The 25,447-nt window shown below is 40.0% G+C and overlaps 1 protein-coding gene across 1 annotated transcript in view; it reads right to left on the bottom strand.

Annotated features, from left to right (window-relative positions):
- ITGA2 (integrin subunit alpha 2) overlaps positions 1-25,447 on the bottom strand; it is a 102,510-nt gene that overhangs the window by 65,557 nt on the left and 11,506 nt on the right. The window contains exon 2 of the mRNA XM_061189249.1: positions 11,105-11,225. Within this exon, the coding sequence (XP_061045232.1) occupies positions 11,105-11,225 (121 nt within the window). The remainder of the gene's footprint in view (positions 1-11,104; positions 11,226-25,447) is intronic.

The raw sequence follows: 25,447 nt of genomic DNA, 5'->3' as shown, positions 1-25,447 counted from the left end.
AGGAAAAGTTGAGTAGAAAATTTTTAGTTCTGTTTTTATTGAGGAGCATTTCTTTTTGTCCAAATTGAAGAAAAAACAGACAAACAAGAAGAGGTGAAAAAACTCCACCAAGTTGAGAGGAAAGCATTATACGGTTACTGTTCTGTCTGCTGTGCCTGATTCAGTCTCCACATATCCATGATGCGTCTAACTTGTGTCTTTATTTTTTTAAACAAAAGCTGACTGAGGAGTCTGTAGGGAACAACATAGCACCTGATAGCAAGAAACTATAATAGGAAGTGTGGCTTTGCCCCTTTACATGCTGGGAATTGATATTAATTACAGCCAATCTTACAACAGCTGGTACCGAATGAGAGGCTTTCCGAACATTATTAAATTCCTGTGTAAAACGAGTCTGAGATTATGTTATCTCCATGTTCCATATGGAATCGCTGAGACACAGAGAGATGAGCAACTTACTCATATTCACCTAGGTCGTGAGAGCCAAGCATAACTGATTCTGACGCCCAAGCTCTTGACCCTTAGGCTATTTATTCTCTTTCCTATTAGTGGCAAGAAGGCCTGGCAAAGGGCCCAGGTTGGGAAAACTGTCTGAACAGATGGGCTGGGCTCCAGAATCATCAAGGAGTAGGAACTGGAACCTGAGGGTCAGGCCACACCTACTGAGATGGGGGGTGTACTGTTTACAGACAGGGAAGAACAGCGTATGTTCAGATGGTCCCAAATGTGGTCATTTGCGTGGCTTCTGCTGTGCACCTTTCCCATCCACCCTCAGCATATTCCAGAGAAACACACTGAGAAACAAAAGTTTAGTGTTTCTCACCTAAAGTTTAACCATTTTGTTCCTCAGAGCCTCCAGCAGTAAAGCTGCATCACCAGCTACCTGTTTTCTCAGTCAGAAAGCTCAAAAGGCCACTTGCTGTTTCCTATTGACTAAGCATTCCCTGGACACTCTCCTCCCACCTCCTCCTATCTCCTCCCAGAATTCATGATTTGATAACCTCGAGGCTCAGGGAGATGATGACATCTCCACCACCACCGTGATAGTTACCCCCCCACCCCATTCATCAGACAGGAAGAAGAGAAGGCAAGCATCTGTGCAGCTGTGTGCCCCTTAACAAGAAATTTGTGAAAGGACCTGAGATTCTCGCACAGAACACATAAATCTCTGGCAGCATTATGCCATATTGAACTCTTAACACAAAACAATGGAAGACAGTGGCAAACCAGACCATTTTGGTGACTGCTGAAGAACAGCAAGGATGCCCTCATCGTGTATGATTCATTCTTTAAATACTGTGAACCACATTAGTAAGTAGGAAGTCACAGGTCATACTAGTGACTACAGAGAATGTTTGTAAAACCATTGCTCACCTCCTTTATTGGCAGTGTTTCCAGTAGATTCTCCTCCTCTCTTGCACCTAGTGAAATCCTTGTTCCTGACAACTCACCCTCACAAGGAAAGGCTATGACATCACCCATGGTTACTCCGAGGGAACTGTGACATTCTCAAATTAATCAGACAGAAAGATGAGGGAGGCAGATATATTTATCTATAAAATTTTATGTAATCAGCTGTAGCAGGAAGAAACATGCCAGGAGAGAATGTTATAAAGGTGGGGAATATGATACGTTGGTAGGTAAACCCTGCTGAAATGTGGCAAAGCCTCTTTGAAGTTACGGATTTAATTTAATCACAACCAGACAAAGAGCTGCGTGAACAGTCGTGTGTGCTGATTCTCAAAACAAAACAAAATCCCAAGATATAAACTCCTCTTTTCCTACACTGAAACTGGGAATTCTTCCAAGACTACTTAAAATAACACTTACTGTTCAATTATCTTGTGGGAAAATAGTGATTATATAGAGTTCCAAAACATAGCCAATCTGCCCACCTCCAGTGAAATTCAAAATACTTTGTTTAGTTAGTAAACAGTATTTATGGTGGTGTAGGTAGTTTTAAACCCACAATCCAGGGGCTGTTATAAATATCTTCCTTTGGTCTGTGATTTTCTAAACTCTCCAAGCGTTCCTTCGATACTAGAGACTTTTCCAGAGATTACGGACAGAGGTGCACTTAAAAATATTGACACTAGGGCAAAGCATGTTTTATTTGATTCAATAAATGTTTCTTAAGATCTTAGGGGGCTGACATGTTGCACAGCTCTAGTGGGTACCATTCCCACATGCATGGTGTGCCCTGGCCTCGTGCAGTATACAACCTGTGATGCTGTACCTGGTGGCCAGGCCAATTGTGTGCCAGACTCAATTCTAGGCGCTGGGAGATATTAGAGAGTAAGTCAAAAATTTATGGCCTCGCAGAGGCTACATTCTAGTGGGAAAAGACAGACAATAAGTGTAATAAGTAAGTAAAACATACGGTGATAGTGATCAGTGCTTTGTGGGAAAAGTGAGGAGGATAAAGTTAGGAGCTTGAGGTGGAGGGTGTTATAATCTTTATTAGCAGGGCCAGGGAAGGCCTCACGGAGGTGACATTTAAGTAAAGAGTAGATGGAGGGAAAGGAGTAAAACCATAAGACTCTGGTGGAAGGGTAGTCCTGGCTATGGGAACAGCAAGTGCAAAAGCCCTGTGGCTAGACCAGAATGCACAAGGGGGCAATTGTAGGAGATGAGGTCATGTTGGTAATGGGCCCAGATCATGTAGAGCCTTGTATGAAATCGTAAGGACTCAGCTTTCCCTCTGAGTGAAATATGAGAAAGAAAGTCATTGGAGTGTTTTGAGCACAGCAGTGGTATGATCTGACATATTTTAGAAGGATTTTGAAGGCTTTTCTGTTGAGAATGATTGCATGGGCGTAAAGGCTGAACAGGTGAAGTGCTTAGAAGGCACCTGGGATAATACAGGCAAGAGGTGATGCCAGGCTCCTACGGGGCTGGCAGAAGGGAAGGTGGTGACAAGTATCCTTATTTTAGATATATTTTGAAGGTAGGGCCAGCAGGATTTCTTGAGAGGTTAGTTTTTGAATAATAATAATAAAAAAAAAAACCAAAGGATGACCCCAACGTTTTCAGCTAGAACTAAAAGCAACTGAGCGGCCATCATCAGATAAGGGGAATACGGTCAGTAGAGCAAGATTTTGAGGTAAGGGAAGCACAGGAGTTCAGCAGGAGGTGTTTTCAGTTGGAGATGTCTATCAGCCATCCATGGTGGTATTTTGTTTGGCATTAGAAGCTTACTATATATAATACCCACATTAAGATGACAAATTTCAAAGCCTACAGCTTATAAATATAAATACTGTTCCTTATATTGTTTAGTTCCAGGCCATTGACAACACAAGGAGTCCGGTGAGTTCCATATGGCTACCTGCTTGGAACATAAAAGGAGCTGGTGATGGGAAGAATTCACCTGTAAGACTCCACATCTCTAGGAAGGGAGAAGACGGGTAAGAGAGTTCATTTTTAGCTCTTGGCTGGGAAACACTGCAATTACAAATTTAATAGCTAAACTCTTTGGCATATGTTGAAAGGCAATTTTAGTCTCCTGGCCTCATTACGCTGCCTCAGACTTCTGTGGCTGCCAGATCACTTTCTCAAATAGTGGGATGGCTACACCCTCAAGGTCTTTCAGTTCCCCGATGCAAAGTCCACCGACTTAATTATTGCTAGAACATCTTAAGCCTACTGTTCTGTCTCACAAAAATCCTGGAAATTAGCTTTTGCACTGGAAGCAATTGAATCAATAAAAACTGATCCTGTTACGTTGACTCATCCAACATGCAGTTTTCCTGAAGTTAAACTCAAAAGCCAAAATAGTCAATTTAAAGCCTTGTGATGGTATAAATTCCACATTCTTGTGCCCCGGCAGGGAGGAAAGGAATGCTTTTAAGGTCACACATTTTTATAAATCAAAGCCCATGAGATAGTACCTTTTAAATAGGTGCTTTGGCAGATGGCTATCAATGCTAAGAACTGGAAAAGCAACCATATTTGTAAACTACTTTACATTTTATAAAGCACATTTTATCCTTTATTTTATTATAAGGATCTTCTTTGATCCTTATAAATACTCTGTGAGATCAAATATTATAACTACTCCTGTTTTCATATAAAGAAACTGACTCTGTCTGATTGGCAGCAAAGTCTAGATCTGCACCTACGCCCTTTCACTCCAAACCTCCAATTCTTTCTGTCGTATTAAGCTGACTTAGAACTCTTCCAGGAGAGCTACTCACTGTTGTCCTGTCACCTGGGCCCTAAGCAAATTAACAAACAGGTTGCACCTGTGCCACTTAGCATTTACCAGATCCTTCTTCAGACAGAGTTGATGGATGGAAAAGTTTCAGACAAGTAGCCACCAGGAAGGTGTGTGTGTATGTGTGAGTCCCAGCACCATCGTGAATGAACTCATTCTAAAAACAGACATTCAAGCATTAACACAGAGGAAAGCTTAAAATGATAAGACTAGCTGGTGAGGCACAGAGGATTTTCACAGATCACTGAAGGTCTCCAGATACTCTGGAGCAGCAGATCTATTCCACATGCAAGTCACAAAAGATGGGCATGTATGTGTGTCCCTGTGTTTGTGGGCACACATACAAATCTGTGTCCAGAGCAGGGAACATTTCAAGTGCCCTTTCTACTATAATGCAAACCATTTAAAAAATTTAGCCATAAAGATAACTTTAACTTAGTGGAAAAAACTTAACAACTATGGTGTGACAAAGGTAGGTGAATCAACACTAGAGTGGTCCATGGGGGTCTAAAAGGTACTTGGTTCCCTACTTACCCTGCCCCTACTGCCAGCCAAGCGAAAGTCATTGTTGATAGGAAACACGCCACTTTGTATATCTATATTAATAGTGTTGGTTTAAGTACATGACAATAGCAAGCATAATAATTAGTTATAAAAATGTTAACAGTAAGTTTTTTAAACTTAAAAGTGCAAGAATATATTACCGTCAGACTTCTAATGCCTTTGCAGAATCAAAAATATGACTAAGTTAGAAGTTGGTGAAAATAACTAAAATGTAATGGAAGAACAAAAAGGAATACATATGTCATGGATTTAAAATAAAAGCAAACCTTGTGAATAAGCAAAGTAAGCATGTTAAATGGCACTACCAGGAAAACCTTAATGTCAAGAGAATTTTACCTTTGGAAAGAGACATAAAGGAGGATATTGGCTAATATTTAAAGGTTATATAATGAAAGATGAAGACATGATTATTTTGGAAAAGGGATCAGAATTGCATCCTTGGCCAAGAAAAAGAAGAAATGGACCAAAGCTAATCCGTGACAGATGAGAAATGGCTGAGGATGAGGCAGCGGAGGGAGCTAGGGAGGAACTCGTTATTTAAAATCCTGATTTTCCTCCTGTATATTTTCACAAGGAGCTAATGAGAGTACCTCATATGTGCACAGTAGTTTAGTTTTTGAAGTGTTTTACTCTTATTCTCTCACAAGGTGCTAAAAACTTCTGGTTTGGTCAGGATGGCATTTTCTTTGTGCTCTAGAGAGGTTGTGTGACTTTCCCAAAGTCACCCAGCTAGTGGTGGGGAAGCTGAGGGTAAAACCCTTCTGTTCTGGCTCTTGACTTACATGACAAATCCCTGTCTATGAGAGAATGAAAAGACAAATGGGAACTGTCATCCCAGGCAACCCTTTTCTGTAACAATTTTTAATTCAAAATGCTAAATGAAGTTTATCTTACTTTATAAAGTTTGTATGAAAATTATATTTAAATATTATTTATAAATGCCAATTACATTCTGCCACTTTCTTCCTTGGTTACTTATAAAAATATGTCCACTTGGAACACCTTACCTCTGTTTGCATTAACCTACCCTATGCTTATTACTTCTTAGCTCTGTAAACTTAGGCAAACTAATAAAGCTTTCTAAGTCTCACTCCTCTCCTCTCATTTGTAAAATGGGTAATTATTTGACAAAGCTCTTAAAGAGTCATCATGAGTATTATGTGTTTGGCAAAGAATTTACCAGTATTGGTATTACCAATGTACTATATGACATAATCTTTGATGTCTGTTGCAGAATTGAATGTTACTTCTTTATTATTTATCTAAAATTCTCTACAAGAGATATTTTGTACAATCTGTTATATTTGTTACACACATAATGCTTTACTACAATTTTTCCTAATTAAAAAGTAAAAACGGGGACTTCCCTGGTGGCTCAGTGGTTAAGAATCCACCTGCCAATGCAGGGGACATGGGTTCGAGCCTTGGTCCAGGAAGATCCCACATGTCACGGAGCAACTAAGCCCGTGCACCACAACTACTGAGCCTGCGCTCTAGAGCCCGGGAGCCACAACTACTGAGCCCACGAGCCACAACCACTGAGCCTGCACGCCTAGAGCTGGTGCTCCGCAACGAGAAGCCACCACAATGAGAAGCCCACGCACCTCAACAAAGAGTAGCCCCCGCTCGATGCATCTAGAGGAAGCCCATGCACAGCAATGAAGACCCAATGCAGCCAAAATTAAATAAATAAATAAATAAATAATAAATAAATTTATAAAAAGTAAAAGCTATACTATATATAGATGGAAGTTATTTTTTTTTTGGCTATGGCACTTGTTCATTATATTTCTCCTCTTAAAGAACAAGCAAGCACTGGTCCTCACTAGAACAAGAAAATACATTTCTACAACTGGAAATACCCTCAATTCCCAGACAGTCCTCGTCACACAAGTGATTGCAGTGTCCTAAGGTTTTTGAGTCATATAATGAGCTCAGACGGTTCTTGGGACAGGCCCTCAGATGAGACAAACAGAAAGAGTGCATATCACCACAAGCTTCCAGGAAATGACTTTAAACATATCACAATCCTTTGTGTAACTGTTTGTGATAAGGATTGCATCACCTACATTCGAACATCCTGTGTATAAAGTGAGGGCTCCAAAGTGGGATGACCCTTTGTGGGTCTCACTCAGGGGAGAAGAGACCACAGCTTTCCATACAGGTAGAGTGCTCTGGTACTCTGTTTGTGAGGTAATCTTGCTTTTAAAGTCATCCAGCTCATGTGAGACCATGAGAAAGTTTCAAGAATTTGCAAAGCCGTATTACTACTGTTCTTAGAATAAAAGTCCACAGTGTAATAAAAGTATAATAAATAAAACTAGCAAAGGAGTCAAGATTATTTTGTTAAAATCTTGTAGATCCCAGTGCAAAATATGCCTATAAATTCTTAGAAAAATGGGACATATGGAACAGCTAAAGTTGTACTTTAAAAATAGTGGAGTGTGATTTAAGAAAACTCAGACTAGAGCTCTAAGCGAGTAGTCAGAAGGCAGGAAAGGGCTGAAAGATAGAGTCAGGGCTCAACAAGACAGATTGTAAAGAAAGTCCAAGTGAGCAGAGGAAAACACTGCCAAGACAGCAGCTTCACAACAGGCAGTAGGGAGTAAAAAAATAAAGGGATGTGTGTGTGAGTGTGTATTACATATATAAAGTCTAAGGGAAAAAAATTCACAGTTTATTAAAGAAATTCATAGTAATATCACTTTCTGTGCCCGAAGTTAACTTGATTAGTATCAGAAGAAAAGTTAATGTTTAAACAGTCTTTCCCACATCTGCTACTCCCATAATGTCTGTGCAATTGTCATAAATTAGGAGTGGGGAAGGGCACAGTGCCAATTGTCAAAGCAAACAGGCAATTCTGGATTCCAAGTTTCGTATTATGTTCCTTGAGCCGGAGGGCTGTGAACTTTGCTGGTCCTACCCACGGCCACCCCAGCACTGGGGCGGGAAAGCCCACTCACCTGGATCTTGCTCATCCGTGCCCTCTGAGCAAGGCACCTTGGCAGGGCCAGCTAGTGAGAGAGGTCAGGATGGAACCCTGTCCCTTTAGTGTCCCAGGCCTTGGTTTCTGTCTACTGGCTTCATTCTAAGTCAGCGCTCCCTACTCCAGGTGACAAAGGGTCCTCGCAAGCATTCATGCTCCCTTTTGCAGCAGAAGGCTCCAGACAGATCCTAGCTCATCTAGAGCTCTTTCCAGTGAATAAATGGGCTGTTGTTGGCTTATCCAATAAGGGCTATAATTTATACCTGTCAACTAAAAAAATTATTCACAACCTAAAAGTTGAGAGTTATGTTTTATCCAGTGGGAAATTTTAGGACCTCAAGCCCTGGAGGCCGCATCTCAAGTAACCCTGAGAGAACTGCTCCCAGGAGGCGAGGGGGGAGCCAGGATATATAAGAGTTTTGCAACAAAGGGCAGGTAGTCTGAAGGTCAAAAGATTACTGTTAATTAAAGAAAACCAGATATGTCAAGTTAAAGAATTTAGCTTCTTTAGAAAGCTAAATTTTCAGAAAATTTAGCTTCATTTTCAGAAAATGAGCTTTTAATAGTAAGTTAATATAGCAAGTGACACTAAAGGAACACAAATGCTGTTAACTATGGGGTTGGCACTTATGCCTCTGGCACTATTCACGACTGTCTGCTCTGCACGTCCATCTTCCTCACTGACTCGACTCCACGCTCCTTAAAGTCAAGGTCTGTATTTTGTACTTCCTGCACCTCACATAGCATCCAGCCTGTGGTGCATGAGAAAATCATGTCCATGACTTGGATGTTACAAGGCCAGATCAGTGAGGGACCCAGGCTGGCATGCCAGGCCAACTTCTGTTCTCTTTCCTTCCTGCTTCACACCTTCACAGGCTGTAGCCCTCAGGTAAGACGCTCCCTTCTCTTCTCCCTGGGGGTGGGGTATGCACATACCCGCTGGTGGTTATACATAGGCTTGAGGGAAGGAAGGCCTCAATAAGCCTCATACTACATCTAACCAGAAAGCTCTATACTGGAGCTAAAAGCACCAGCCCAGCCAATAGCAGAGTGCTGCCTTGGTGGCCACTAACCATTGTTTTGTGTTTATGTATCTTTCCAGAATGTCATGAGAAGGTCAAGGCAGGATTTAGAAATGCCTGGTGTCCCCCGGTCTTGACATAACCCTATCAGCACCAGAATCTCACCATAAATTGTTAACATATTTGTCTTTTAGCAATGCTTTGTATGCTTAGAGGGAGTCCTGGAAAGAGAAAGGAGATATGGCTCACTTTGCCAGGACTCTGCCTGCTAGGTTTCTGTCAACTTTGTCCCTTTTGGTCTTAACTTCCAGCCTGCAGTGTGGCCAGTGCTTGAGTTGCCTACAATCCTTGACAGACTTATCATCCCAACAGCATCTATTGCTAATGGTGCCTCTTTCTCTGTCCCAGAAAAACTGTTACTTAAAAAGAATAACCTCAAGTTTAATGCCAGGTTGTCCTCAGCAAGGCCACACTTATGAAGTGGACCATCGGACTGTGTCTGAAGGTCTTGTTCAGCGCCTACGGAAGTCTGTCTGCTAGAGGTCACTTTGTAGACTACCTCGGGTGAATCAGTAGGGACTAGGACTTTCATTCAGTAATTCAACAAGTAATTAGTGACCCCTCTACTCGACGCCAGGTGCCACTCTGGGTTCTGAGCACGTACCAGCGCACAAAGCAATGTCCCTATCCTCGGAGACAGGGCAGAAAATGCATAAAGAGCATAGAAACATATAAAGCTAGTTTCAGATGGTAATAACTGCTATTTAGAAAATAAACCAACATAAAAGCCTAGAGAGTGACTGGGAGGTGTTGTGAGGTGCTAATTCAGACAGGCTGGCTCTGAAAGGTCTCTCTGAGCAGGAGGCATTTAAGCAAAACTGAGAAATCAGAGCCAAAATCTTGGCAAGACTGTCCCTTCCAGGAGAAAAGCATGTGCACCGAAACTCTGAAGCAGGAATGAGTTAACAATCTTCTCCCACCTGTTCATCTCCACTCTTAAGACCCACCTCATGATTCACCTCCTCCAAGATGCCTTCTGTGACACGCTACCCGTATGAGTGATAATTTCATTTTGTTTCCCCATCATACAGACAGGCACGCTTCAAAATGTGGATAATTTGGATTCTGAGTGTTTCTTTGAATTCCATTTTTTAGAGCACCAGACGTAAGTTCACACAGGAAAAAGGGTATGATAGATGGAATATTGCCCGCCATATCAGTAAACAAAGGATGCCACAGTCATCAGCATTGCAGCCACAGCCGATGGTGAGCTGGTGAGCCCTGAGGGCACAGGAAGGAAAGAATACCTGTCGTCTAGCAGCCAACAGACTGCAGCCACTTCCTTTGGTGAGCCCTGAGGAAACTCAGGATATGAAAACACAGGACACTGGCCCCCAGATAGCTGAGGTGCACATCAAAGGAATGATTTCAGTGAGTTCAGATTCTTGCATCTTCCCATATATAGAAAAGCGCTAAATTCTTTAACTTGACATATCTGGTTTTCTTTAATTAACAGTCATCTTTTGACGTTCAGACTACCTGCCCTTTGTTGCAAAACTCTTATATATCCTGGCTCCCCCCTCGCCTCCTGGGAGCAGTTCTCTCAGGGTTACTTGACATGCGCGGCCTCCAGGGCTTGAAGTCCTAAAATTTCCCACTGGATAAAACATAACTCTCAACTTTTAGGTTGTGAATAATTTTTTTAGTTGACAGGTATAAATTATAGCCCTTATTGGATAAGCCAACAACAGCCCATTTATTCACTGGAAAGAGCTCTAGATGAGCTAGGATCTGTCTGGAGCCTTCTGCTGCAAAAGGGAGCATGAATGCTTGCGAGGACCCTTTGTCACCTGGAGTAGGGAGCGCTGACTTAGAATGAAGCCAGTAGACAAAGCTTTGCTGATGGAGAAAATGTAGGGAACAAATCTACCACCTAGAAATGGTCCAGCGACAGCACCAGCCAGCTGAGCACTTGCAAAGCCTAATGGATACCAGTTTACAGAGTAAGAAAGGCAGACAAATCTATTTATCTATCTATCTATCTAACATCAAATGGTCAAAATCTGGTATTATGAATTTACTATGGAATATTTATAGAAAATTTTCTATCTAGGTTTTCAAAAAGTACCTTTATGCCATCCCATTAATTATCAATCGGAGAGTTACCGACTCCCAAAGAAAAATCCTTCATTTAAGGATATTTGAGGACCACCCATTAATAACATATACATGCACCAATTTGAACAAGCAATTGTAGTCAAATATTAAATTTATTTAGTGTTTTTACTGAAGTCATCAAGAAGAGACTATTCTTACCAGTTGCCTTCTGGATTTATGAACTGCTGCACTGCATAGCCAAACTGTTCACTTGAAGGACCGGAAAATATCTTTGCTTCCGGGAGACCAACATTGTACGCCACACAGCAGTTTAAAATGCCTATGAAGGAACAATAAAAATGTAGTCCATATTTACAATTTGTGAATATAAGTTTGTAATATAATTATCAAAGGCCACTTTAAAAAAAAAAGTGTTTGAAGTAATAATTATTCTCTTTATCAATGTTTACCAAGAAATAGTGGCTACTGATTTTTAAGTACTAATTTGGGGCCCTGACACCATGCTAAGTACTTTACTTCCATGATTTATTATTTCATTCATCTTCATAGCAATCCTAAAACATGATTTTTTTTTTTTTTTTTTTTTGGCCACACAGCACAGCTTGCAGGATCTCAGTTCCCCAACCTGGGATCAAACCTGTGTTTGCTGCAACGGAAGCGTGGAGTCCTAAGCACTGGACAGCCAGGGAATTCCCTGATTGCTAGTATTATATTTGTTTTGCAGAAATTTCTGAGGTTCCTGGAGATAAGTGGGTCTCACAGGTAGAAAGTGATAAGGGAAGGGCAGGATTTGAACATGGGGCTGTCTGACTGAAGAGCTTGAACTCTTAAAGAACATATTACCTCTAGGGATTAAGTACCTTCAGTTCTATTTGTCCTTCCTAATGCAAGACTCTAAACCACCCAAGGACAGGGTTGGAAGGTTATCTTCTATTTCTTCTGAATCTCCCTGAAGATCTTGACATGAACTCTATATGAAATGTCTGTTGAAAAAGCATTGCTGACTACATCAAAGGAGGTAAAAAAAAAAAAATCACAGCTGCTTGAAAATTGTATCATTTTTTTCAGAAAGGATCATTTCTGAGAATGAAAATGTAAGGGAAAGGGGTCATATCTTTTATTCCAGCAGGAACTGCAAATGTGGTTTTGCTTTTTGATGCTTCTTTCTGAGTGTTCAAGAAATGATATTCATTTTCAAAAACAACAAAGGCCTTGATAGGATAAAGCCTGGATAGACCTTTTTAGAAAACCTTGTTTGTGATGGAAAGGGAAAGAGGGGAAAGAGTAAGGCTGATGAAGTCTCCCCCTCTGACACTGATAGCGTTAATGCTGGTTATCCTACATTCTAGAGAAAGAAGGTTGTGTGGATATTAATGTTCTCTATGGAGATGGGAACAGGCTTCAAGCTGTTTGAGATCAGTAGTTACCTTAGCAGACACTGAAGGCAGAGTGGACTTTTCAAAACTGACATCAAAGTTCCATTAATATGTGTTTTCACAAAGGAATAACCCACTTTCTGGGCCACATTGAAAGTGCACAGGATTTCATAAATCTATTGTTTCAGGCATTGAAAGGATGGAGGAAAAGGGCTGGCTCTTCCATTATGCCCGTGTACTTCTGGGGACAGATTCTGAAATGTGCTCCAAAGGAATAATGAGGTCAGTGATGAAGCTTTGGGGACTTAAAGTAGTTGACGTGCCTCTTTACCTGCCAAAATCATCCTACCGCGGATTTGTTCACTCAAGAGTGCTCAGCTCACTATTATTTTTTAGAAATAAATGTGCTGCCAGGAAGAGAAGGACAAATCATAATTTTCAAATACTCTGTAGCAAAATCTACACAGCTTCACATTTGCAAATTTTCTCCTTAGTATCTATTTTTGATATGCACCGCTGCTTCTTTATACTTTTCAGGAAATAAAATGCAAACGAAAATAATGTAGCAAAGTAAGCAGAGAACCAGAACTGACATTCAGAATATTGGTGTTTCCAATCAACAGTTTAACTTTACCCCATAGTGCAGAACTCAATAAATCCTATTTAAATACGTTACCAATTATCTAACAAACTAGTAAAAGCTTGGGGAGGTGATATCAAACTGTCTCCTCTTTCAAAATATCTTTTGCTAGAAAGACCACATATGGTCATATATATAATGACCTCATTTTTTCCCCTATTAATTAGACCTTGGCAGATCATGGCATGACATGAAATCACAATAGAGTCCATTTTATCACGTAGCAGCTAAATTTTATTATATATATGCACAAATGTGTGTATACATACTTATATGTATATACTATGTATATACATACATATATGCATGTGTATATACATACATATATAAACTATTAGTTAAAAATGTAAATCATATCATTTCATCTCTCTGCTTAAAATACCCCAATGTCTGAGAATAAAATCCAATTTCCTTACCACAGTTTCAAAAGCCCTTTATGATCTGGCCCTTGTGTATCTGGTGACTTTCACTTTCCACCACTGTCCTTGCTCACTGTGTTCCAGCCACACTGGCTCGCCTTCTGTCCCTTGAACACATCCAGTTCATTCTGCTTATGGCCTTTGCAGCGGCTTGACCCACTGCCTACAGCTCTCTTCCCCACTCGGTATTTGTGTCCTGCCACCTATTCACCATTTAAGTCTTTGCTCAAGTCTCTGCTGTTCTCGTAGAGACCTCCCCTCACTCCTCTACCAGCAACATCCTTCTCCATCATTACCCCAGTATCGCAGCGCTTGTCATCTGAAGTGATCTTATGTATCTGCATTGTTTTGTGTCTCTCTGCCTACTAAAATCTAAGCGACTTGAGAGCTCAGATCTTATTTCTTTTATTCACTCCTATTTTCCCAGCACCTAGGGTAATATTTGTTGAATGAAATGAATTTTTAATGAATATGTGTTCTTTGATGATGATTTGGAATATAGACAAAATTAGGGGGAGAAAGATCACTCATAATCATATCATTCTCATGCAAGTGCAGTTAATTTCCTTCCAGTATTTTTTTCCCTCTAATATTTAAACCATAATGTATATTCCGATTTGTAGCCTACTATTTCTTAATGCTTATGTTTGTCCGTCTATGTCAGAATCATCTTGATTCATTTGATCCCCACCAACCTTGTGAAACAGCAAAACCTAGCTATTATTACCAATGTATAAATATGGAAACTGCAACTCATGGAGATTAGGTGTCTTTCTTGCTCAGTGTCACACAATTGGTAGTTGATATCTGAGTCTTGATCTGGCTCATCTTCTCAAACTTATTGTCCAGAATTTCCATTCATAAACGGTCTGCTCATTTTTCTCACAAAACATGTCCTTCTCCATCACCATTCCTTCATTCCATTGATACTAAATCTCTTCTTTCCTGTACTTCAATCCTTCCCTCAAGAGCCTGCCACTTTTGATAAATCTGGACAATCTCAGTTCACTATACTTATTTTTCTCAAATATATATTTAAAACTCACTATGTCACCATTTCACACTTTGCCTATGATAGCTAATTAGTTTCTATAAATTTAATGTAAGTATTCTGTCTAATTCAATGTCTATTTCCTCTTTACAATCCCACTGGTCATAGTAATGTGTTCCTATGTCTGTTCTCATAAATTAACTGAATCATATGGAAAATAACAACCCTATTTGGTTCATTGTGTTTCCTTACCCCCCAAACATGCCCACACACTAAGAAGCGAATCATTCAAAAAATATTTATCCAACTCCTTTGTGCGAGGCATTTTCCTAGGTCCTGGAGATACAGCAATGAACAAAACAGACAAGATCTCTGCTGTCTTTGAGTTTCCTTTCTTGTAATTGGAATAAAATAACGAACAATTATATCATCATGGGATAAGTATTAAATTTCAGAAAGCTAAAAGAACCCTGATCCAAAAGTTGAGAAGAGGGTACATCTGAGTTTGAAGCCTTCATAGAAGAGGTGGCAATCCATGGACCTTGGAGGATGAGCTGGAATTCACTGCATAAAGAGGAAGGCCAAGGTCATTCCAGGCCCAAGGAACATCCTGCTCAGCATTATGCAGAAGTGAAAGAGAAGAGTATGGGGACGGTGAGAAACTGGCCCAGCAAGTCATAGATTATTAATTTATACATTCCAGGTCTATATTAGCTGCAGTGAGTTTCAAGGTGACTTCAGCCTTGCCCTGTCAGGGTCATGTCAGAGTGTAACTCTTCTCTCCTGTCTTCATGCGGATGCCTCTGAATGCAGTAATAGTGCAGCAAAGTACTTATCCAAGGTGACCTTGCTGTATATTTGTTGATAGTAACCGAGCCCAAGTATTCAGTGAATCTCACAAAACCTTACTGCAAAAATAAGCAATGTATGTCCTGGAGGGTTAACTAATTTCCTCTCTGTCTGCAATTAAAAGGGTGTCGTGTTTCATCCTTGATTATAACCTGGCTTGTTGTCATTTTTATATCCACAGGCAAACCAGATAGTTAAGCACACATTGATTAATGCAAACTTCTTTTTTCTTCCACTCATGTAAAAATTTTATAGCACCTCCTGCCCTGAGAGTTCCTGCTCATCTCTGAAACAGATTTCTGGGAAACTTTAATAATTAAGAATTAGTTTAAGCAAATATGGAGTTCATTCTCCCACTTTATTCTGGAACCTGATTTTAAATTATAAGATAATTCAAAAGAGAAATAAATATATGTTTGGTAATGAGATATAGTTAACCCAGTTTTGTTCTCAAAATATAGTGAAGCTCAGAAAGGAACAAAATCATCGGAAAACAAGGGCAGAAATAAATGTATTAAACAAAATATATCATTCTATATTCAACACAAAATTTTGTCAGGAAGTATCTTGATTTCCATGATATCATTGTCAGAGCTCAATGACACATATTTGTAGTAGAAGATGGTAGGAAAGTCTAATTTGTGTGGCTAATGCAAAACTTAAGCATATCTACATATGTTGAAGGGCAGGTGGGGCTGGCTTTTCATGGAAGGGGTTCATTTGCAAAAAGATCCAGAGAGTTAAAGGGGAAAAAAATTCATGTTAAGAGAAGAGAATTAAGGCCAAAAGCAAGAGGTAGAATTGGGAAAAGAGGAGTATTTTTAACTAGGACTCTCTTATTGCATTCTGGCCCATTCCTGCAGATGTATGCTGGCATTTTCAGGAGGAAATGTCTCTGTTAAGGAGTAAACAAAAATATAAGAACTCTTTTAGTTATAAAATAAGTCAGGGGGATGTAAGGTACAGCATGGTGACTATAGTTAATAATACTGTACTGTATGTTTGAATGTTGCTAAGAGAATAGATCTTAAAAACTCTCATCACAAGAAAAAAATTTGTAATTATGTGTGGTAATAGATGCTAACTAGACTTATTGTGGCGATCATTTTGCAATATATACATGTATCAAATCATTGTGTTGAAAACAAACAACCCAATCAAAAATGGGCAGAAGATCTAAATAGACATTTCTCCAATGAAGACATACAGATGGCCAAGAAGCACAGGAAAAGCTGCTCAACATCACTAATTATTAGAGAAATGCAAATCAAAACTACAATGAGGTATCACCTCACACAAATCAGAATGGCCATCATCAAAAAATCTACAAACAATAAATGTTGGAGAGGGTGTGAAGAAAAGGGAACACTCTTGCACTGTTGCTGGGAATGTAAATTGATACAACCACTATGGAGAACAGTATGAAGGTTCCTTAAAAAACCAAATATAGGGCTTCCCTGGTGGCGCAGTGGTTAAGAATCCGCCTGTCAATGTAGGGGACAGGGGTTCAAGCCCTGGTCCGGGAAGATCCCACATGCCATGGAGCAGCTAAGCCAGTGTGCTACAACTACTGAGCCTGTGCTCTAGAGCCTGCAAGCCACAACTACTGAGCCTGTGTGCCACAACTACTGAAGCCTGTGCGCCTAGAGCTCGTGCTCCACAACGAGAGGAGCCACCGCAATGAGTAGCCCACGCACCGCAACGAAGAGTAGCCCCCCCCTTGCTGCAACTAGAGAAAGCCCGCACATAGCAACAAAGAACCAACGCAGGCATAAAAAAACAAAAAAAAAAACCAAACTAAATATAAAATTACCATATGATATAGCAATCCCACAACTGGGCATATATCCGGAGAAAATCATATTTTGAAAAGATACATGCACCCCGATGTTCACTGCAGCACTATTTACAATAGGAAAGACATGTAAACAATCTAAATGTCCATCAACACAGGAATGGATAAAAAAGATGTGGTACATATATAGAATGGAATATTACTCAGCCATAAAAAAGAACAAAATAATGCCATTTGCAGCAACATGGATGAACCTAGAGATTATCATACTAAGTAATGTCAGACAGAAAGACAGATATCATCTGATATCACTTACATGTGGAATCTAATAAAAAATGATACAAATAAACTTATTTATGAAACAGAAACTGACTCACAGATCTCGAAATCAAACATATGGTTACCAAAGGGGAAATGTGGGGGGAAAGTGATAAATTAGAAGATTGGGATTAACATATACACATTACTATATATAAAATAGATAACTAATAAGGACCCACTGATTAGCACAGGGAACCCTACTCAGTATTCTGTAATAACCTACATGGGAAAAGAATCTGAAAAAGGATGGAGATATATATATATATATATAAAACTGATTCACTTTGCTGTACACCAGAAACTAACATAATATTAAGTCAAATATACTCCAATAAAAATTCTAAAAGTTAATTGTGCTGTACACTTGAAGCTAATATAATATTATATGTCAATTATATCTCAATAAAAAATAAAATAAAATCCAAATTACTCATATACATGAACTCTAAGGTCTGAATCTCTATGAAAGTGCAAGCACAGGGTGCCACTGCTTTAAGGATGTGGAGCAAATCTCTATCCCATGGCTGGTGGGGACTGGCCCTCAGAAGCTGCAGAGGTATCGGCAGAGGCAGGGGCAGCAGGAAGGTCCGGTTATCACCAAGACGCGGGGGAGCTCTCTTAGGGGCAGCAAAGGTTCCCAGAAGAACTGTGCTTAAGAGTCCAGGAGAAACACTCTCACCTAAATCAGGGATGGGTGAAACTCCAGGTATGATCTGTCTTGGGGCAAATTTCTCCCCATCTGGGGGTCTGTGAACCTAGAAAATAATTTCTCTGCTTCTAAAAACGGATGGTGTGACAGGCATGTGAGAGACATTTCCATTTAAAAGGAAGAGATTAGAAGGAATAAAGGAGTCGCTGGTACCAAGAAAGTTTAACATAGCAGGTCAAATTCCGTTAGGTTTTCAGGCCTGAAAATAATCCTCTGTTGCTCAAGGCTCTGTCCTCTGGGCCTGCAACAGCTCTATTGGCCTCTGCTTCTTTGTCCCCTTCAGTCCAAGAGCAGCATTTCTGCTGAGACAACATTCCTAAAAACCTTGTAGGTCTCCTGTGTATGTCATGGGGATCTGTGCCATTTGACAAGAGAGCTCTCCGCAGATCTTTCCTGGATAACTATCTCTCTCTTCCTGGCCTCTGCTGAGATGGTTGAGAGGATCCAGGAAGCACAGGCCTAATCCATTCAGCAAAACGTTTTCCAGCCACACCCTTGGCCTTCTCTTCAGAGCACACTTTCCTAACAATGAGGCTCCTAATATTTGCTCTTTTTTTTTTTTTTTTTGAATCTGGATAGACTAAGAATTTCTCAAATCATTAAGTACTGTTCTTTTTTTGTTTAATGCTTCCTTCCTCAATTTACCTCTTTCCTCTTGCACTTTACTACATTCAGCAAGGAAAAAAGCAGCCTGCACCTTCAACATTTTGCTTGGAAATCTCCTCAGCTAAATATCTAAGTTAATTGCTTGAAAGCTTCCCACACAACAGTAGGACACAGTTAGGCCAAACTTTCTGCCACTATGTAACAGGGATCACCATCCCTTCAGTTTCCAACAACGTGTTCCTCATTTCCTTCTGAGCCCTCACCGGAAGTGGCTTCAACATTCATGTTTCTCCCAACAGTTTCCACAAGGCGATCTTCAAAGCCCCTCTATCTAAATAAGGTAATATTCACAGATTTTGAGGACTGAGATATAGAAATATCTTTTGGGGACCACCATTCAATTCAATATGATGGGTATGCCAGTAAAGTTAGATCCTGCCCGATGTTTACCTGGGCCATTTTTTCAGGGTTGTGTTTGCAGCAAGAAACCTTGAGGGTAAGGTCATCTCACTCTCCAGGACAAAGAATGGGTTTGCTGAATTCTTGCTGTAAAACAGCAGGTCACCAAACTCAGTTTTCCTCTCTCATAATGCAACTTGCAAGCCTGCAAGTGCAGGCTTCCATTTGGAGCCCTTGCCTTTGCCCTCATGATACTTTGTGGGGAAGCACAGGGAAACTGATGTAAACATGCTCGTGCTACCTGTCATGCTATGAGTAATAAAGTCCTTGGTCTCTGACTCAGGAACCTCATGTCATCTGTCAGCATCCATGAAACTGTAAAGAGCTAATGTATTAGCTTTTACATAGCGTAAAATCAAATATCAGACTTGTCAGAGTGGAGAACAAAAACTCCCCAGTCTGGATATTGAGGGCTGAATGAAAATGAAAATGGATAACTCCTGGGGGTTCAGAGAAATCTTGGGAGAGCACTATATTTTCCTGTAAGGGTGGAATAGGGATTCAAAAGAATTATATTTCAATTTTAAGAAGCAAAGAGATTACAGCTAATATCTGGGTAATCATTTCATAATTTGTTCTGCTTCGTAATTTATGGCCACTTTTTTTTTAATGATGTGTGCATGTATCATTTATTTGACATTTACTCTGCATTCATATTAAAGAAATATGTGCATCACTTTCGTGCAGAAATAAATGCATTACTATGTAGTTAAGCCTAAAGGGGTGTTATGGATGAATTACATCTTCCCCAAATTCCCACGTTGAAACACTAATTCCTAATGTGACTATATATGAAGATAGGACCTTTAAGGAGGTAATTAGGCTAAAAGAGGTCATAAAGGTGGGAACCTAATCTGATAGGACTGGTGTTCATATAAGAAGAGGAAGAGACACCAGATCTCTCTCTCTGCACGTACATACAGAGGAAAGGGCACATGAAGACACAGCCAGAAGGCAGCAGTCTACAGGCCAGGAAGAGAGGCATCACCAGAAACCAACCTTAATGGCCTCTTGATCTTGGACTATCTCCAGAACCGTGAGAAAATAAATTTCTGTTGTTAAAGCCACCCATTCAGCAGTGTCTTGTTACGGCAGCTCCAGCAGACTAAGATGGGGGAAATTGGATTATATCAGAAATTTTCAATTTACTATGCTGCGTTTCAAAGATAAGCCTGTCAATATACAGATGTGCATATATAAATACAGGAGAGATATATACTAATTCAAGTTATATCATTTAAGGTTCACATTTTGTACGAAAAAAATACAAGTCGTTATTTTGTGACAAAGTAACTACAAGTATTAGAGTATTGCGCACATTGTTGGGTGATTTTGATGCCCTTTCACAATTTTTGATCTTGCAGGCAATGAACATCTTCAAAAGTCTATAGCAATTGCTTCTGAAGTCCATTTATTATGACAGTGCTTCCTAACAACTCAATATATTCTCTTTTTTTCATGTGGATGTTGGAGGATGAGTTGCCATCTGGCAGACTCACTGGCTCCCAATGGCCGAGAGGATGGGGTAAAGTACTGGAATACCAGCTCATCAATTCACTTTCTATTTTAACAGTATCTTCCTAAATTCCTTTTATGTGAAAGGAGAAACTCCTCTCTCTTCCTCTCCCTCTCTCTCTCAGAATAGCATTTTTGTGCATTTAGCAAGTCAGCGCCTGTTGAAAAGCTTGCTCATTAACAAGATATGCCTGACACATCTCGAGGCCATGTATGGAAACAATAGACGTAACTGAGGGAGTATTTCTTCTATTATATCTCTGTTCACAGGCCACTTCTCTATAAACTTTTGGTTTGGGTCTTCCCCCATCATTTTAGCCTGTGCGCACCCATCTTATAATTCACCATCTGCATCTCTTATTGTGATGTACTACCTCGAAATGTTACTTACTGTTCTCTTGTGTACGTTTTGTCTCTTGATAGTTGCATACTCATTGCCTCCCCGCCCTGTCTGACCTCACCTCCTATCCTATCTTTTTAGCTCACTCACTTGGCTCTTCCTTAAACTCACTCTGACCTTAGGCCTTTTGCATTTGTTTCTTCTGCATGGAACACTCTTCCCAGAGAGTGTTCTGTTTCTACATCAAACATCAACCCATCAGAGCTGCCAATCCTCACTACCTGTGGTGGTCAGGGGGCTCCCAGTGATCCCCCTCTCCTGCTATTCATGCCTTTGTGTGATCCTCTCCCCTTGAGGGCAGGATCTGTGACTTCAAACCAATAGAAATGAAGATTGAAAATGCAGAATCAAATATCACAGAGTATCACTTCTATAATTACATTACATAAGATTGTAACTTCCATCTTGCTAGTAGATGCCTTCTCTTGTTGGCTGTGATGAAGCAAAGAGGCCCACAGGGCAAGGAACTGAAGGCAGCCTTCCACTGAGAAGCAGTGGGGAACTGAGGCCCTCAGTCTAATAGCCCTGGAGAAAATTAATTCTACCAACAATTAAAATGAGCAGAAGTGGATCCTTCCTCAGTTAAGAATTCAGATGAGACCCCTGCCCTGGCCAACACCTTGTTGCAGCCTTATGAGAGATCCTGAAGCAGAGGACCTCAGTGAAGCCATGCCCAAATTCCTGACCCACAGAAATTGTAAGATAATAAATGTATATTATTTTAAGTTACCCCATGTGTGGTAATTTGTTATATAGCAATAGATATAATATAACACCAAGCAAAAAAATATCTTCCTGCTTCCCACTCCCTGCCCAGCATTCTCTGTCCCCCTTACTGTGCATTGTTACCTCTTATGTTATGTATTTATCTTTTTAATTTGTCTGCCACTCTCATTAGAAACTGTATTAGAAGAGTTAAGTTTTGTAGGGATTGACATGTCTACAATTTGGGACAGAATGTCTCTTTAAGGAAAAAATTATAAAATTGTGAAACAAATTCAGGTATAAAATTAACTTTTTGTTTAGAATGAGAAAAGTAATCCTAGCAAATAAATAGTTTTAAAAGCTGAAAAATATATTTTTAAAAAAACATACCTTTTACTGATTGCCTGACATACTTCTGTAATACATTTTGCCTTGGCTCTACATCTTTTGATCACCTCTTTACTTGATAACTTTATAAAATCATACTCTCTAAAAAGTAATTTTTTTGGCACGGTAAATTGAATGTTTAAAATTATTATTATTTACAGTTAAGGAAAGTTTCTTTCATTTTCATAACACCTTATTTGTAATGTCATGTAAATGTTTAGGACTGTTTTCCAGTATCATACAGGAACTATAATATTTCAAGGTACCTCAAGTTTTCTTTTAAAGGGATTAATCCAGAAACTTTCTGAACTGATGACATTTATCAACCAGTTTGTTGTTGATGTCTTTGTTGAAATATGTTATGTTAGGGTATAAAAGAGACAATGATCTGAACTTTTGCATATTTAATAAAAATATCAGGCATGTGAATACATGGGAAGAGGCCTGCAGAGTGAGGGTGCCTGAAGCTTAAGCTTCCCTTGTTTTATGGTAAATCTGCCTTTGTCCCAAAAAGTAGGGACTTTGTCTGTTTTGTTTACTGCTATATTCCCCCGTACTCAGAGTATCTACATGGTTGTAGATCAATAATCAATTGAATTAACAGATGGACTACTGATTGTTTCGCCTTTCCACATAATAATAAGTTATACATGTAATGGGAGATCAGTAAAGACCAGGTTTATCAATAAATATAAGTTCTGGACTGATTCAAAGGAAGATGCTTGAATGCAGGTTACTGAGAAGATACATATAGAGGTAGATTAAAAGATTAATAAATATGTACATACATATGTATATACAATATACACACATTTTATTTTCTATTTAGAATTTTAGAGAACATTTAACTTTGCTTTTTATCTAGCTTTAGGAGAACCTTATATTTTGGGGTGATGTAGTGGCAGAAGTATGCCAGTGCTGGAAGTACAAGGCTTTTTTTTTTTAACTGAAAAATCCACATACTGGGCAAGACCAACAGTACCTCGTAGAGCCTAAAAGCTTGGCCTCTGAGGTTGGAATAGCTCTGTGACCTTGGACAAGCTCCTCATCGTATATAAGTCACCGCTTTTTCACCCGTGAAATAGACCTAATCTATGAGCCTACCTTATTGTGATCAGACAGTATATATAAAACTCTAACCCAGTGTCCAGCAAATGATGAGCACTCAGTAAAGACAGCTTGTTTTTGTCTTTTTTTTTTTTTTTACTACTAATATCATTATATATTACTGATAATAGCATACTTTTTGAGAAATTGTAAAAGGCATGTTAATTTGTGATCCTACTTTCACCTCTCACATAAAAAAACATATCCTGAATAAGTTTCCATTTAAGTTTCTGAGAACTGCTGTGCAATGGATAGGAGGACAGCGTGTCTACATTTTGCTGAGACACACTCACCATGAGAGCCAAGAAAACATTATCAGCCCATGGACCCTCCAGGAAACCACAAACACAGGAAATGGGGTTACTCAGACCCTGACTTTGAAACTAAGAAAATAGACTTCATGGGACTTCCCTGGTGGCACAGTGGTTGAGGATCCACCTGCCAATGCAGGGGACGCGGGTTCGAGCCCTGCACTGGGAAGATCCCACATGCCGTGGAGCAACTAAGCCCGTGAGCCACAACTACTGAGCCCACATGCCACAACTACTGAAGCCCGTGCACCTGGAGCCCGTGCTCCGCAACAGGAGAAGTCACTGCAATGAGAAGCCTCCGCGCACAGCAACGAAGACCCAACACAGCCAAAAATAAATAAATAAATAAATAACAGTATATTAGGGGAAAAAAAAAGAAAACAGACTTCAAACTCTCAAGTGTAGCTAATCATTACCTAGAATATGTACAACAGAAAATGGTCATAGGTCACATTAGATCCTTTGAACATGTACAAAATTACAGGAAATCATTCTCAATGGCATTGTCTTCATGCTGAAAGGACAATACTGCAGAAATAATTTAGAAAGCCTGTCCCCCCCTCCTCTCAAAAAAAAAATAAAGCAACTAAACTTAGAAATTGTAGGCCCTTTGAAAAGAACCACACATTCACTGTATATACAGATTTAAGCTCTAGAGTGTCTGGCTTATAGCTATAGTGCTTAAAAGAAAAAATAAAAGTTGTGCAAAAGCCAAAAGCATAAAACTGCGTTTGGAATGTAGCAGCGTAACATTCTCCTGCTTTCATTAAGAAAGAAAAATGCAACTTTTCCTTAAAAGTCTTTGTTTTGAGTGTTAAATTTTACATTCAGTAAGGATCTAGATTCTCCTCCACAGGTAACATTAGAAATGGAAAGCAGAGCTCCTGGAGGGACTGCCTTGAATCCTCCAATTCCTCCCGTGTCTGACACTCTACTACCCTATGATAGACACTCCATTGAGGTCCCTTAAAATAATGAATGATCGGGGCTTCCCTGGTGGCGCAGTGGTTGAGAATCTGCCTGCCAATGCAGGGGACACGGGTTCGAGCCCTGGTCTGGGAAGATCCCACATGCCGCGGAGCAACTAGGCCCGTGAGCCACAATTACTGAGCCTGCGCGTCTGGAGCCTGTGCTCCGCAACAAGAGAGGCCGCGACAGTGAGAGGCCCGCGCACCGCGATGAAGAGTGGCCCCTGCTTGCCGCAACTGGAGAAAGCCCTCGCACAGAAACGAAGACCCAACACAGCCATAAATAAATAAATAAATTATAAAAAAAAAATGAATGATGATAAAAATGGATGAATACCAAGGATATTTTGAAAGGTAACATTATATATGCTTTTACAGTGCACAAAATACTTTTCCATTCATAATTCCATTTGATCCTCCCAATGACCCAGCAAGGTAGGGAAGAGTTTGCCTGTGACTTATCCAAAGTCAGCCAGAAAAATGGCATTAAAGTTAAAATGTACTCTTCAGAGCTAGAGTTCCTTTCATGATGCCATGAACATTAATACATGTTTGTTTAATGTAGTGCTTCTCAACTGGGAGCAATTTTGTCCCTCAGGGGGCTTTTGGTAATGTCTGGACAAATTTTTCATTGTCACACTGTTGCGGGGAAGGGGAGTGTCTACTGGCATTTAGTGGGTGGAGGCCAGTGAAGTCGCTCATCATCCTAAAGTGCAAAGAACAGCCCCTCGTGCCACTGCCACTGCTCCATCCCCCAAAAGAATTATCTAGTCCCCAAATGTCAATAATGTCGAAGTTGAACAACTATGATATAAACAAGCAACAGTCTTGTAAACACCATTAAGTTGACTAAGTCACTGTGGTGGTTTTAAAACATGTCTGGGACTTACTTGACATTCTTCCCATCAAGACGCTGAGTAAGTCTCCTCCCCTAGAATCTAGGTATGGCTTGGTAATTTCTTTGATGAATAGATGTAGTTGTA

This window comes from Eubalaena glacialis, chromosome 4, assembly GCF_028564815.1.
Source record: "Eubalaena glacialis isolate mEubGla1 chromosome 4, mEubGla1.1.hap2.+ XY, whole genome shotgun sequence".
NCBI classification, from domain to species: domain Eukaryota; kingdom Metazoa; phylum Chordata; class Mammalia; order Artiodactyla; family Balaenidae; genus Eubalaena; species Eubalaena glacialis.
The sequence above is the reverse complement of the archived record's forward strand: the minus strand, read 5'-3'. Positions and strand labels throughout refer to the sequence as shown.